The 15,410-nt window shown below is 33.1% G+C and overlaps 2 protein-coding genes across 2 annotated transcripts; both read right to left on the reverse strand.

Annotated features, from left to right (window-relative positions):
- Positions 1-4,223: 4,223 nt before the first annotated feature.
- LOC115970214 (putative disease resistance protein At4g19050) lies at positions 4,224-7,048 on the reverse strand. Its single transcript, XM_031089875.1, has 2 exons — positions 6,090-7,048; positions 4,224-5,145 (listed from the first exon to the last, which is right to left on the reverse strand). The coding sequence occupies exons 1-2, from the start codon at positions 7,046-7,048 to the stop codon at positions 4,479-4,481; spliced, it is 1,626 nt and encodes a 541-aa protein (XP_030945735.1). The 3' UTR covers positions 4,224-4,478.
- Positions 7,049-7,208: 160 nt separating this feature from the next.
- Positions 7,209-9,336, reverse strand: LOC115970215 (probable disease resistance protein At5g45510). The gene is made up of 3 exons (XM_031089876.1): positions 8,859-9,336; positions 8,248-8,729; positions 7,209-8,216 (listed from the first exon to the last, which is right to left on the reverse strand). Exons 1-3 carry the CDS (start codon positions 9,334-9,336, stop codon positions 7,209-7,211), a joined length of 1,968 nt encoding a protein of 655 aa, XP_030945736.1.
- Positions 9,337-15,410: the final 6,074 nt, after the last annotated feature.

A 15,410-nucleotide genomic window follows, 5' to 3' on the forward strand; every position in this document is an offset into this window, starting at 1 on the left:
AGATTCTCAATATTTAATTAAACTATGAATGCATAATATGTTTTTATTTTCAGATTATCAAGAAACTGGTTTCCTACTCCAAGATTCCATCACCTTCAAAAACTTTTTGGGGGGGGGGGGGGGGGTAGAAGTACTTGGAAAAACAAGATCGATATATAGTAACAACATTGCAACTTAGAAGTTAAAGTCTTATCTAACTCTTCAACAACAAAATAAAATTATGAAAAGGAAAACAATACAATTGATGAGCACTAAGTAGTAATTGAGAGTTCAATAAGAGCATTGGTAGCAAATTACCTAAAATGAGTAAAGGAGTGAAAATAGGTGACCAAACACCCAAAACCTTTTCCCGTCAACTTATTCGTACATACCTATTTAATCTACAGTGATTACCTATATTTGGGGAACACGGTTCAAATTACCTATATTTGTTGAAATAGGGTTTATAAATGAATTTGATGTGAGTGAAAAAAAAGAAAAAAAGAGAAGTAGTTACCTAAAATAAGGAAAGTAACAAATTGGAAGAAAAATATAGGTAAGTTTCAAACTCAGAGGTGACGATTGGGCATGTAATAATGACTGCACACTCGAAAGATTCACCTTTCAAGGTACAAGACCCTATTAAATGCTATAATTGTCCTCCAAAACATACACTCAGAAATGATTCAAATTAAATATTATTACAAATAACTGTTCATCTCAGATAATTTTAATAGCTAAGCAAATAAATCCAAATTGTTTTCAAGACTCCATACCACAAGTAGAAGTTCCTCAAATACAGATTTTAAAAGTTGCTCAAACTTCAACATGTAACATTTATTGATACTAGCACTAAGCTCCTATCACACACAACAACAGCTCAATAAGCTTGCTACTCCCCAATATCTGTAAAAGAGAAAGAAAATAGTGAGCTCAATAAGTAACCACTAGCTTTAAGCCCTAACCTAGTTGGATAAAAATGTGGTATATAATAAAAACATCATTGGTCATAGTAAACAAACTTAATTAGTAGTTTTGGAAACAATAATTAAATTTATTTAGAACTAATAATTACATTGCTAAGAGCAATTGACAATTATATAGAAATTCATTGAACTTTGAAAATAATACAAATGTCATAAAATATTACATATACTAAACAATTATGATTATGATCATGTTATATACCTATGACTAGACTTAGAATAACATATAGGCTAGTGTAAGACCCAAAAATACCAATGCATACCCCATTGGTGGGGTACAAAGTATAGTCAAACTGTAATCAATCAAATTCATAAAACAAATGAATTTTCATTGTAGTCATATCCAAAATCATATATAATAACATTTCAATCAACAATAGAGACAATCTTATATATCTATTCCCTTTGAACCATTGGTATTTTACACAAAAAAGTTCACATATTTATTTCAATTTTGAAGAAGGTAGACATTTGAAAGAGAAAATAAATTTAATAAAAAATTTCCATCATTTTTTCATCAAAAAAGGAAGGAAATTGTGTTTTTTTCCCCCCTTAAACAAACTTATTTAAAAAAAAAAAAATCAACAATAATTTCCTAAAAAGAATAATTAATTATTTTATTAAATGTGTTAAGTAAAAATACCACTAGATAAGGGGAATGTCACTTACCTCCAATAGCCTTACTAAAACCACCAAATTTCAAAGGTATGACACTCAAGATCAAGCTAATATAATGGAACATACAAACTAATTTACTAACCCTAAACTTTAGCAATTAACCAAAATGTATGCATGTTCGATCTAATTTGAACTTTTTCCTTAAAACACCTCAGCTAAGAGAAAACCAAAAAAATATTACTTACGGAATTTTGGAAAAAAAAATACTATCTTAAAATTTGACATAAAAATTTTGAGAGAAGCAATATGAAATTGCCTCTTAAAGTTTCTACATTTTGGAAATTACATACTTTAAGATAAATTGCTTATTGGACCAAATTGGGCAAGAGGTGAGCCATACTTTCCCCCAACAATATGGCCCGGGAGCGGGCTTTGATATAAACCCTTAATTTCCATATTTTTTCCCCAATTTTTCTATAATTTTCTTTTGTCTTTTCTACATTTTCTTTTTATGTACCATATCAGAATTCAAATATATAGTTTTTTTTTTTTTAATGAAATTATAATGCTAATTTCATGTTAAGGGCTAATTCATTAACTAATCTCATTAAAAAAATGAAGTTATTAACATCCTAGAGTCAATGATCTAAGCCCAAAAACCAAAATCCATTGAAGTATCACATTTAATAAAATTAATTGGCCAAAATCCCTCTAATATTGAAAAATCCCCAAATGTTAAAACTCTATATTTTGGAAATTTGAAGAGATTAGAATTACTAGTAAGAATTTCTTACCTTGGGGATGCTTTAGTTGATCTTGGCTTCAAGATTTCAACCACGATCTATTATCCTTAGTAAATTTTAGACTCCTCCCTAGAATTCTATATAGAATACGTTTCATTTGATGATTTTAGAAATTAATAGAAGCTGATTAATTTAATTTTTCTAAACTACACCCTTAAAATTAATAATAAATTATTCTTTTTATAATTTGATTATTGAGAGAATGAGATTTGAACTTTAAATAGGAGGGTATCAATTGATCTATAAAGCTCTTGATATTACAGAACATAAAGGGAAACCTAATAAATAATTAATACCAAAATTAATTTATTTAATGTCCTAATTTAATAAACTCTTTTCTTTTATCTTTTTCTTTGGGAGCATTACAATACAAAAACTTTTATAATACAAAGAACAAAAAATCCAATATTGATAGACAACTTTTGCAACAACTATATAACTTGTTGTCAGGCGCTTAGTAATCGAGTGGCTCTCCTATATTGAAAGAATTAGTGTTTAAATCTCTTATTCCTCATCATTTTAACTATCAAATTATTAAGGGGAGAAAAACCTATAAAAATTGCCTACCACACATCAAGAAAAATATAAGAAAAATGAACTTAGAGAATTGAAAAACAGAAGGCTGAGCAAACATGCACATTCTGTAGTGTACATAATAAACACGCAGGGAGACCATAAGAAAGCAAAAGTTACCTGTTAGCGGCAAAATGCACATGATAAATATTGAGGGACCTTGCCTATCACACACAAACACACACCAGGAGGTCGCTTCTCAAACTTGCTGCATATCCCACCCTTCCAAAAGCCACGTTGAGATGGCACTTCAATCAATACTCTTCAATCTTAGAATTTTCCACAAGTCCTCCCAACTCCTGAACTGTTCCTATGTTCTTCAGATTCGGGCATTCCCTGATTTTTACTTTCAAGGATGGGAATCTGTCCTTAATGTTGTTTCCCTCCAGCAACCCCATGCTAGTCAACTTAGGCAGTTCCACCAAATGCAGCTTTTGTAAACTGTGCCTATATTCTTCTACTTTAGTGGGCCTAAACAGAGTCTCCAATTTATCACAGAATTTGACTTCAAGGATTTTAAGATTTTCTGGCAGCTGAGAAGAGGGAAAAACAACTTCAAGCATCGGACAACAATCTAAATACAGTTCTGTTAGATTTAGGAGACTCTCATGTGGCATTTCCCCACTGTACACACTCTTCAATTCAGGAAGGTTTGATGCCCATAGAATGTTTTGATTTTTCTGCATTTCAACTTCTGCATCTTCTCTGCAAAATATTGTCTCCATTTCGCCACACCTCTCCAACCAACAGCCCTTCATTGCTTTCAAATTGCCCACACCTAAATTAGATAAGCTTTCGACGAAGTCATTTTCAATCAAAGACACATATTCGGCTTTCAGGAGCACATCCTCAACACCAACAGGATACTCGTCAAATCCAATGATTTCCAAATACCGATGAATTTCTTTAGGAAAACAATGAGTTTGGAAGTAGATTTTTCAAAAGCTTGGGTCAACTCTATGCCAACAAATATCTCTACTTTTGCCTTCCTTCTTTTCTTTGCAGGAAGCTGTGTCTTCCTTCTTTTCTTTGTTAGAAGTTTTGTCTTCCTTCTTTTTTTCTTCGCTACTACTTTTGCCTTCCTTCTTTTCTTTGCAGGAAGCTGTGTCTTCCTTCTTTTCTTTGTTAGAAGTTTTGTCTTCCTTCTTTTTTTCTTCGCTAGAAGTTTTGTCTTCCTTCTTTTCTTGTCCTGAAGTTTTGTAATTCTTCTTTTCTTGTTCTGAAGCTTTGTCTTCCTTCTTTTCTTGTCCTGAAGCTTGTCTTCCTTCTTTTCTTGGCTAGAAGATTTGTCTTGCTTCTTTTCTTGGCTAGAAGCTCTGTCTTCCTTCTTTTCTTGGCTCGAAGCTTTGTCATCCTTATTTTCTGGCCTCGAAACTTTGTTTTCCTTCTTTCCTTGGATGGAACCTTTGTTTTTCTCCTTTTCTTTCCTAGAATCTTTCCCTTCCTTCGTAAGAGCACAAACAGAGAATTGAAATTCTTTGAAACATGTCTCCCATATTGGAAAATTTTTTTTCGTCAATTATTGGAAAAATTCAGTGCCACTCAATGACATGCAAGGCCTCTTTTCATTGAACTTGAAGATGCCACAATGATCCCAGTTTAGCTCCTCTGGTAAGTTCTTTATCATCTCCCAATCAAGTGTTTTAAGATCATTTAAGTCTGGTAAATCAAGGTGCTTCAAATGAGTCAACTCTGAGATCCAATAGGGAAATTCTTTGACCCCAGTCTCTTGTAAATCAAGAGACTCCAAATTTTTAAATGACTTCAGATCTGGTAGTTGCTGTAATTTTTTACAACCTCTTAACTTTAGACCACGGAGATTGGTGAGATTCTCAAGTGATGGTAAAGATTGAATTTCTGTCTTTGAAAGATCCAAAACATTTAGCTTTGTATACATTTCCAAACTTGGAACAGTATCTGAAAGTTTACAACCTCCTAGGCAAAGCTCGGTAAGGTTGGTGACGCTGGTGAGGTTGGACATTAGGGGTATCTTAATCTTAAGTTTTGTTCCTGATAGGTTGAGCAGCCTAAGGTGGACCATATTCTCCAAGAATTTTGCTTCAACTTCTTTCAAAGGCTCTGCCAAAAGTTCTCCAGAAGACCTAGAGGATTTCTTTTCTGTTTCTTTTACTAATAATTTAGCTTCAGTTTCTTTTGAAGGTTCTCTAGAGGACTCAGAGGATTTCTTTTTGTTAAAATATTAGGATTGATACTCCATGTTGAATATGCTAGTATGGATGCGGAAGCAAAAATATAAAATATAGAACATAGTAATACACGAGAGTTACGTGGTTCAGCCTAACGGCCTACATCCACGGAGGAAACCCTAAAGGGTTACATCAATAATATATTTAAGTGTAGTACAAATCCTGTGTTACAATGAATCATAACATATGTATATATAGTAGATTAAACCCTAGACTAATAGACTTCTAGTACAAGTATGAGACTTGGCTTGCACATAAAGTAGAATTAAGTTTGAGCCTATACTAATGGGCAAATATATCTTTAACACCCCCTCTCAAATTCAAGATGGAAGTTTAATGAAATCTTGAGATTTGATAAGATTGAGAAGATCTCTTGAATAAAATTTGGCTCTGTGACGGTAGTTTGAGGAAGGCAATGATCTTGCAGTGTTGATGCGACTTCTAACGGTGGCTTGACTATATCGGAGAGTTTTGACGGCAGCAGTAGGAAGTCAAAGAAGATGAACACAGTGAAAAAACATCGAGGAAGACAAAAATTGCTCTTAAATATACCGTAAAGACAGAAAATCATAACCACAAGAAGGTGGCTCTGATACCATGATAAAATATTAGGATTGATACACCATGTTGAATATGCTAGTATAGATGCGGAAGCGAAAGTATAAAATATAGAACATAGTAACACACGAGAGTTATGTGGTTTAGCCTGACGGCCTATATCCACAGAGGAAACTCTAAAGGGCTACATCAATAATATATTAAAGTGTAGTACAAATCCTATATTACAATAAATCATAACATGTGTATATATAGTAGATTAAACCCTAGACTAATAGACTTCTAGTACAAGTAGGAGACTTGACTTGCACACAAAGTAGAATTAGATTTGGGCCTATACTAATGGGCTAATATATCTTTAACACTTTTCTGTTTCTTTTACTGGTGATTTAGCAGCTTCAGTTTCTTTCAAATGCTCTGCCGAAGGTTCTCCAGAAGACTCAGAGGGCTTCTTTTCTGTTGCTTTTACTTGTGCCGAAAGTTCTCCAGAAGACTCAGAAGGTTTCTTTTCTGTTTCTTTCACTGGTAATTTAGCCTCAGTTTCTTTCAAAGGCTCTGCCAAAGGTTCTTTAGAAGATTGAGAGGATTTATTTTCTGTTTCTTTTACTGATAGATCAAGCTCCTCCAGTTGTTCAAGGGCATCCAAGGACGGCAACTCAGACAAGTGTACACAATTTTGTAGCAAAAGTTGGCGAAGCTTCACGAGTTTGGCTATAGATGGTAGACTTGTAATTTGGGTGTTTGAGAAGTTGAGATAGCGGAGGTTAGTCAAATGGTCAAAGGATCCGTCTTCGAATTTAACCAGACTAGAGGCATTAGAAAGATCAAATTTCTCAAGTCTAGTAAGCCCTCCCGTTTTTGGCAATGTTTTCAATGGGCAATTACTTAGAAGGAGCTGACGAAGGTTCTTAAGATTGGAAATGGATGGTGGCAGTTCTTCAATTTTAGTGTTTGAGAGGTTGAGACTACGAAGACATGTCATCCCTACAAAGATATTTTCTCGGATTTTGACCAAATTAGAGACACCAGAAAGATCAAACGACTCAAGAGTAGAAAGGTTTGTAAAACTGGAAGGTAAACTATCAATTCCAGATTCAGATAAATCAAGGACTTTGAGGCCACCTTTGTTTTTAAAGGAATCATCATGATGGATTTGCTTCAGTTTAGTAGAACCAGAAAGACCCAGATTATGGAGAGAAGCTAACGAATCAAATTTGGACAATCTGGTTATGGATTTGCAGTTTTTTAATATGAGCCGAGTGAGTGTTTTAAGTTCTTTCAGAATGGGCAAATGGTTAATTTGGGTTTGGGAAAGGTCAAGCATTTGAAGTTTCTCAAGATTTAAGCATTTGTCTGTAATTTTTACCAAAGAGGTAGAACCAGAAAGGTCAAGGACCTCAAGGTTGGCAAGTTTTTGGTTTGGTGGTATTTCCTTAAGTTTTTGGTTTGGTGGTATTTCTTTTAGGTATGGTAGTATTTTCAATTCAGAACACTCTTTCAAGGATGAGACGACGTAGTTTAGTTAGCTTGGAAAGTGTAGAAGGCAGTGATTGAAACGGGACTGCAGAGAGGTTGAGGCTTTCAAGTTGTTTCATCTTCAGGAAAAAATCATCTGGAATATTCTTCAAGGAGCTAGCACCAGATATTTCCAGAACGATTAAATCTTCATGGTTTTTGATTTGATCAATTTTATCCAATCGATCACAACCCCTGAGCACAAGCAAGCGAAGATTAGTATATTCAGACAAAAACCTGGGAAGTGACGTGAATCTGGGATTGAAAATGGCAAGAACTTGGAGATTCTTCATGGGCTGAAGAAACATTGTGTCAAGGATTTCCCCGGAGAAACGACTTCCATCTATCAACAGTGTGGAAACTTTGTTCCAACTTTTAGGACCGTATGGTGTTTTTATCACGCCTTCCCCTGGTGCAACTCGCCCAATGCCTAGCTCCTTTCCGTACTCAAGAATACTAGCCAATCCCAGTCTCGATATCCCCCGACCATGGCAATGATCATCAGCAACACTAGCCAATCCCAAGCTTGACGTCCGGCAACCATGGCAATGCTCATCAGGAACAGTAAGTGCTAGTCCTTCCATGGTAACAAGACTATCTACGCGTAATTTCAGTATGCCACGATCTATAAGCTTCATCAAAACACAATGTCCCTCTTCATATGCCTTGTCAAACTGATCATTAACATCAATATATCCTTCGAGTATCCAGCAAGCTATCAACTCCTCATAATTGATGCCTCCAAATTTATGAAATAATTGCCTACTTTGCCAACAACAATTCATCAAAGCCATATCAGTGCAAGCCAACATGTCATACACATAGCCCAGTAGCGTGGATTCTGGTTCATCCAGAGCACCTTTCAACATCCAAACTCTCGAATCGAAATCGTCTTCCTCAATATGAGTTAAGGCTGCCGCTATCATAAGGATTATAGCTGGCAGACCCTCGCTCTTTTTAGCAATTTCTTTATACAATGTTTCAATATCTGGCAGACCACTCTTGCTCTGTTTCAAAATCTGGATGGCCTTGATCCTTTTCCTTGACTTTCTTGACTTTCTTTCCCATTTCCTTGACATTCTTCCACAATAGAGACGAAGAATCATCATCAGACAAGGGTTCAATCTTAAACACTTTCTTGTTGCTCCCAGTCTCAGGCTTAGACACTTTCTTGTTGCTCCCAGTATCAGACACTTTCTTGTTGCTCCCAGTCTCAGACACTTGCTCAGTCACTTTAGTGATTAAAAACTTAAATACTTTATTATCATCAGAAAGCAGCATAATGTGTCTAATTATTTCATTTTCTTTCGTCTCTTCAGGAAAACCATCTAGAATTACTAGACACGTCCATTCTTCAATTTTCATTTTCAGTTCTTCTGATTTAGATATCATTTTCTCCGTTTCTGATATTTCAGATGATATTTTAGATATCATTTTCTCCTTTTCTGATATTTCAGATTTCATTTTCGCTATCTCTTTCTCTGATATTTCTGGTTTCATTTTCTCTTTCTCTTTCTCTTTCTCTTTTTCTTTCTCTTTCTCTGATATTTCTGGTTTCATTTTCTCTTTCTCTTTCTCTGACATTTCAGATTTCATTTTCTTAATCTCAGCAGGCACACGATCCTTTTTCTCAGATAAACGATCCTTTTTCTCACGCATCATTTTCTTAAGCTCACCAGATCTCATTTTCTCAAGCACAGCAAGCTCGTCAGATCTCATTTTATTAAGCTTACGAGATATCCCATCCTTCAGGCTATCCTCCGATGCCTCCTTTTCGTCATCTTTGAAAGCAGTGTCATCTCCCGACTTCCCAGTCTCACCATCCGTTGCCTTCTTTTCTTCATTGACAGTAATATTTTCATCAATGACAGTACTATGATCTTCCCACTCCTCAACAGTAGAAAGTGAAGACAACTGATGGGCAATGCTCACGCAATAAGGCCTGAAATTCTCTAGATCCCCTGGATTCGGAAACACCCAAATAGTCCCAAAACATATGCCCACCTCCATTGCCCGTTTGCTGATCTCGCTCGCCATCCGTGTTTTTCCTACTCCAGCTTTTCCAGTCAGAACAATTGTTGTCACTTCCTTGTCCATCAGATCTTGCACTATATCATCTATCTGTCGCTCTTCTGTTGCCACTATAAAACCCAAAAACAAAATCACTTTAGAATTTTGATCCCAATTTATTAAGCAAACAAAATCATTGTGATTTTAGAACATAGGGCATCTAACATATGAGGTTTGGTATTCATTCCGTACTATCAATTTTGTGTTTTAGACCCTTGTGCTTTTGGGTTTGTCTTTGCCCTTCTTCTTATCATTTTTTTTTATAGTTGATTTGGACGGATTGAGCTGGGTGCTGAATGGGTTTTGGTCTGAAACCTCTAATTATTCTTTCATTGAGAGAGTGAACCTAAAGATGGGGGAGGTTTTCTGAGGAGGAGACTCAGAGAGACCAATGGCAGAGACACATGGAGGCCTTACTGATACAGATATTTATATTTACAATTATTTTGTAAGAAAAATAACATTTTACCCCCCTCAAATTTCAAAGTTTCTAACCATATGTGAAATGATGATATTTAAATAAATAATCAAAAAATATAAAAGGTTATACATTAGTATAAAATGTTTATATGTATAATGTAATAATGCATCTCCAAATTTATTCATTTCTTACTAATCCAGTTGGTTTTCAGCAAATGTTAGAAATAGTGTGTAAACTTATTGAGCACAGGGTGATGTAAACTTTTTCTCAAGGCTTACGGTAGATACTTTGATTTATATGTACAATAAATTTCAATGATAATATTCCAAAGGAAATGCAAAAAGCGGTGCAATTAAAGCAATCCCAAATCAAATGATTCTAATTAAAACATTTTTAATCATGGGGTGTGACTAGAATATATATTGTCAATGGAATGCTAACATGTTAGAATTTAAACTCTTAATCATAAAAGAGTGGTTAGGATTTAAGAAAATCTATTTGGTAGAGTACTGTAAGAAATCTAGAAGATTTGAATTCGAAAGAATACATATAAATATATATATATATATATATATATATATATATGAGATGGGTTCAAGTTATACCTGATCTAACTCTATAAGGCCTCGTTTGGAAGGAGGGAATGGAATGAAATGAAATGGAAAGGAATGAAAAAAATAATTTTAGAATAATTTTAGAATATTCTTCCCTTCCCCTTGTTTGGGAGTTTTAATGAAGGGAATGGAAAGCCCATTCCCTTATTTGAGAGTTTAAGTAGAAGGGAATGGAATGAGTAGGAGGAAACACTCATTCCTTTCTATTTCCTTAAAACCTAAAATTTTCATTCCCCCTGAAATTGGGAGGAATGGGAGAGAATAAAATTAGATTTAATGATTTTTTTACTAAAACTCCTAAAATACCCTTGTATATTCAATTATTTATTTTAAAATAGGGGTCTAATAGTAATATTGTTATAAAATGATTTCATTCCATTCCCTCCATATTGCTCACAAACAAGATTACTTACATTTCATTCATTTTCATTCTTTTCCATTCATTTATTTTAAAACATCCAATCAATATTACTTAATTCCATTCTTTTCTATTCCTTTCCCTTGCTTAAATACATTCTATTCTATTCCGTTCCTTTCCATTCCCTTATGATCATTCCATTCCATTCCATTCTCTTCCCTTATGAACTCCCAAATGGAGCCTAAGAGTCACACTTTTTCCATACCGTAGATTTCTAATAGATCCAACAGTTGGAAAAATAGCATTAAATGATTATTTCTTTCCACTTATTTACCTAATTAATAATAGTTTTTCTCTATCCTCATTTATTACTTTCCATAGATCTCATTGGATTTTGTTTAATGGTGTCCCTTTCTTCCTAAAATTTCTGTTGTTAGACAATGTTTCTTCTATGGTGGAAAATACAGGTCAATGGAAAAGGTTTTTTGTGTTCAACCAAAAACAAGTTTAATACAGAAAAAATGAAAACGTTTTTTTAGAATGTCACATATTCAACTAATCATCACTTAAAAACTCTCTTCTTGCATTATATAAGTTGTCAAAATCCCTTAGATATTAGATATGACAAAGCGACCGCCAACCTTAGATATTGGATTTGTTTAATGGTGTCTCTTTCTTCCTAAAATTTCTGTTGTTAGACAACGTTCCTTCTTCTTTGTTAGAACTTTTTTGTGTTTCAAATGGTTTTGAGGTTTCAATTTTCCTAATCTCCTAATTCACATACTCTCTTAAAAAAAAATGATAGAAAACTTTATGGATAGAGATGACAGCCACAGAGACAAAGCAAAGCCTCAGAAAAAACATAACTCAAACATCATACTTATATTTCTACTTCAAAACCAATTAACCAAGTCTCCTAAACGGGGAAAAAAATCTCAAAATTAAAGCTTAAAAAACCTCATGAGATTTATTTTCTTGCAAAGCATTGGTTAAGCTTCTTAATTTCGTAATTTTTGTAATAATAAAAAAATCATTTTCTTTTATCTTTTCTTCCTTTGCTCAGGTCACGGTGAGAGAAAGAAGTAGAGAATTTTGTTTTTTATTGGGTAAGCAAGAGAGAGAAAATAGGTGAGAAAAAGAAGAAGAAAATTTCTTTTTATATTGGGTAAGAAAGAGAGAGAAAAAAGGATAGAATTAATTTGTCATAAACAAGGAAGAGAAACAAAATAATCATTTAATGCTATTTTTCTAACCATTGGATCTATTAGAAATCTACGGTACAAAAAAAGGTATAACTCCATAAGAGTTACACCTATTTTAAACCATTGATTTCTCACATATCTAACGGTAGAAAAAATGCTAGTATTTATTGTTTTCCAACTCATCTCATCTAATTCATACTAGCATTTTTGTCTCTCTCTTATTCATTAAATATAACCATTTATAAACATCTTATAATAAAGTAAAAGTCAGCTAACTTCTCCGATCTCTATCTCTCTCATTTGTACCGATAAAGAAAAAATATCTCTCGGTTAACTCTCAAACCCAAATGCAGGTTTTCTTCCCCCCCCCCCCCCCCCCAAAAAAAAAAAAAAAAAAAACCCAAATGCAGGAATTTATCAATGTCCATCACAAGAACATTTTCCAATGATACTCAGCAATTTCAGTGAAATCGAGAGCCAATATTTGCGACTACCTCACTGACTACATGCCCACAGCCCAAATATTTAATAAATAAACACCATGGGAAACGGAAAAGCAAGCCAAAGTCACTGCCGCCTTGCCCAAAGGTGGTTAGGAAGACCAAGCTCAAGTCGCCTTGGCCCATAATAAGTAGGGGAAAACTTTAAAGTAAAAAATATTGGGATTGATTTAGATTTTAGAAAAAAGATGGTCTTATTTTGTAGGAGAAAAATCAAACAAGGTTTGTTTAGATCAGACATATAAAAAGGAATTCTTTAGTACCCAATAAAAATCCATTTCCAAAGGCTCTAGCAAAATTTCTTTGTTTAGATTTTAGAAAAAAGATGGTCTTATTTTGTAGGAGAAAAATCAAACAAGGTTTGTTTAGATTAGACATATAAATAAAAATTCTTTGGTACCCAATAAAAATCCATTTCCAGAGGCTCTACCCAATAAAAGGAATTCTTTGTTTTCTCTCCCTACCTGATACATAGCTTCACAATTTCTTGTTTCATTGTTTTTTTTTTTTAGTTTTGGATGTAATCCAAGTTCGTAGTTATCGGTGATTTTGCAATGCTTTTTTATTTCCCTAAAGGTTAAGATGCATATAAATGTAATAATACTTTTTTATAACCCTAAATGTTAAGATACTTATAAATGTAATAAATAAGAGAGAGACTAAAATGCTAGTATTAATTAGATGAGATGAGTTGGAAAGCAATAAATACTAGCATTTTTTCTACCGATAGATATGTGAGAATTCAATGGTTTAAAATAGGTGTAACACTTTTGAAGTTACACCAAGTATAACTTAAACCCATCTCATATATATATTTTCTAGTTTATTATAACCATTTAAATATTATACAAAGATCCTATCAATAAAATATATCTTATACACTTTCTCAAAATATATATATATATATATATATCTTATACAAAGAGATTATTTTTTAAATAATTATTTTTAAAATGAATTTTATTTTGAGAATAATTATTTATAATTTTGTGATATTTATTCATTTTAAATTTATAGTAATTCGATTCTATTTACAATAAATAACATACATATATATAATTTTATACATTTATAATATTAAGGTAAACCACAAAAAAACTACATCCCCTAAAGAATTATTTTTGACTCTACAATTCCAGAGAGAGAAAACTTGAATGAGAGAGAGAAGAAGAAGAATAATGGCCAAAGACCACCACACCCACAGCTATACACTGCTGGGGATGGTTAAGATTTGAATGCCTTTTTTTTTTTTTTTTAAATAAAAATAAGAAGAGATTATTAAAAGAAAGCTTTTAATTAGATTTTAATTTTAGTGAAAAAATATTAAATCTTATTTTCAAAGTGAATTTTCAATCCTAACAATCAGATAAGCCGTTTAACCTAATTCCAATTTTTTTTTTTTTTTTTTTTTAAAGAAAAGAAAAGAGAGAGAAACTGGAGAGACAGAGAGATAGAGAGATAATCAAGCATCAACCACCAGCGGCCATTGACCCACCGACCACGCCGTCAGTGCTGGCCTCTCCAACATCCAATTTCAAGTATTTATTCTCTCTCTCAAAACCTAATAATGGTATGATTTTTCTCTTATGCTCTTTCTCCACCTCATACGTTTATAGTTTGTGTGAATATGTGATTGTGGATTTTATTTTTTTTTTGGGCTGAGGATGATTGTGAATTGAATATATTGAATAATTGATCTTTGAATTTGTGATTGTGTTTGTAAGTATGTTTCTTAGGGCCTATTTGAATTGAAGGGGAAGGAGGAGAATATAGTAGAGTAGGGGCTGTAAAAAATATAAAATAATGTTTATTTGTTTGACTGTTTGTTGGTAGTAAGGACAACAATAGGAACATGCACAAACAAACCGACAGACGGGAGTGATTCAGGAAATAAATCTTAAAGTTTGGAAAAGTGTGCTAGTAGCGCATTATAAATTCATAATGTTGTTTTTTGGCGTCTATGTTTGTGGTTTTGTGGATTTTGTAAATGACGGTTTGCTTGGCTTTTGGATTAGGTCCATTTAGGATTTAAGAAGTTTGGGTATTGCTTGTTAATTTTGTCTTCTCAAATATGGATGTTTTTAAATGTGTTTTTGATATTATCAGTGGTATGGTAGTGTGAGTTTAGATTGCTCAAAAAAATTCATGCTGTTGGTAGTGGGTAAGTAAGGGTGTGTTTGGGGCATGGGTGAGTAACAAAGATAAAAAAGACAAATAAATAATATAATAAAAATGTCATAACTTTTTTTTTTCTTATACTTCAAACTTTTTAGCTTGAAATCCTAAGTCCATTTTTGTTCTCAAACATGGATGTCTATTTGTGACTGTCACAAATTTGAGTTCTTTTCACATGTTGACCTATTTATATGGTTTTCACAATTGTGTCCTCACCTCGTTATTCTTTCTAACATGTTAGAAATTTTTATTAAATTGGTTTTATTTAGAAATTTTAGACACTTTTCATACTTGAATTAAACATGTGTAGTCTTAGTCAAAGGAACCAACTATTTGAATGAGATATTAGTTATTGAACAATGTATTATATATGTGATTTCAGATATGAACCAATGTGCATATCGTTAGTATAGAAACTAGTTTCTTCTATAACTTAACACTGACTTTTGAGGTTGATAAAATATACAGTTGGAAAATTGTGAAGGTCACTATAAGGGACAGTTGGATCCTTTGAAAGGGGATTCACTAAATAAGGTTTTGTAAAACTCTATTCACGAGGCTATATATCTTCTTTTGTTTTGTGTTTTGTTATTGCAATGGTACTCTCTATTTTATATTGAATAGAATGAAATGGAATGGTACTCTCTATTTTATCTTGTTTGGGAGGAAGGAATAGAATGAAATGGAAATGAATGAAGAAAATAATTTAGAATATTATTCCCTTTCATTGTTTGAGAGTTTTAATAGAGAAAATGAAAAGTCTATTCCCTTATTTGAGAGTTTAAGTGAAAGGAAATAGAATAGGTAGAAGTGAACACTTATTTCTTTTTA

The sequence above is a fragment of the Quercus lobata genome, chromosome 12 (assembly GCF_001633185.2).
Source record: "Quercus lobata isolate SW786 chromosome 12, ValleyOak3.0 Primary Assembly, whole genome shotgun sequence".
Classification (NCBI taxonomy): domain Eukaryota; kingdom Viridiplantae; phylum Streptophyta; class Magnoliopsida; order Fagales; family Fagaceae; genus Quercus; species Quercus lobata.

Bases quoted from the DNA above. Each gene is read 5' to 3' on its own strand.
- LOC115970214 (XM_031089875.1), bottom strand. From the start codon at position 7,048: ATGCTTGACCTTTCCCAAACCCAAATTAACCATTTGCCCATTCTGAAA. The intron at 5,146-6,089 runs GTGTTAAAGATA...TTTTAACAAAAA, and splicing joins CCAGTAAAAGAAACAGAAAA to GAAATCCTCTGAGTCCTCTA.
- LOC115970215 (XM_031089876.1), bottom strand. From the start codon at position 9,336: ATGGACAAGGAAGTGACAACAATTGTTCTGACTGGAAAAGCTGGAGTA. The intron at 8,730-8,858 runs GTGTGCCTGCTG...AAATGAAACCAG, and splicing joins TTTATCTGAGAAAAAGGATC to AAATATCAGAGAAAGAGATA. The intron at 8,217-8,247 runs GAGCAAGAGTGG...GATATTGAAACA, and splicing joins GCCATCCAGATTTTGAAACA to TTGTATAAAGAAATTGCTAA.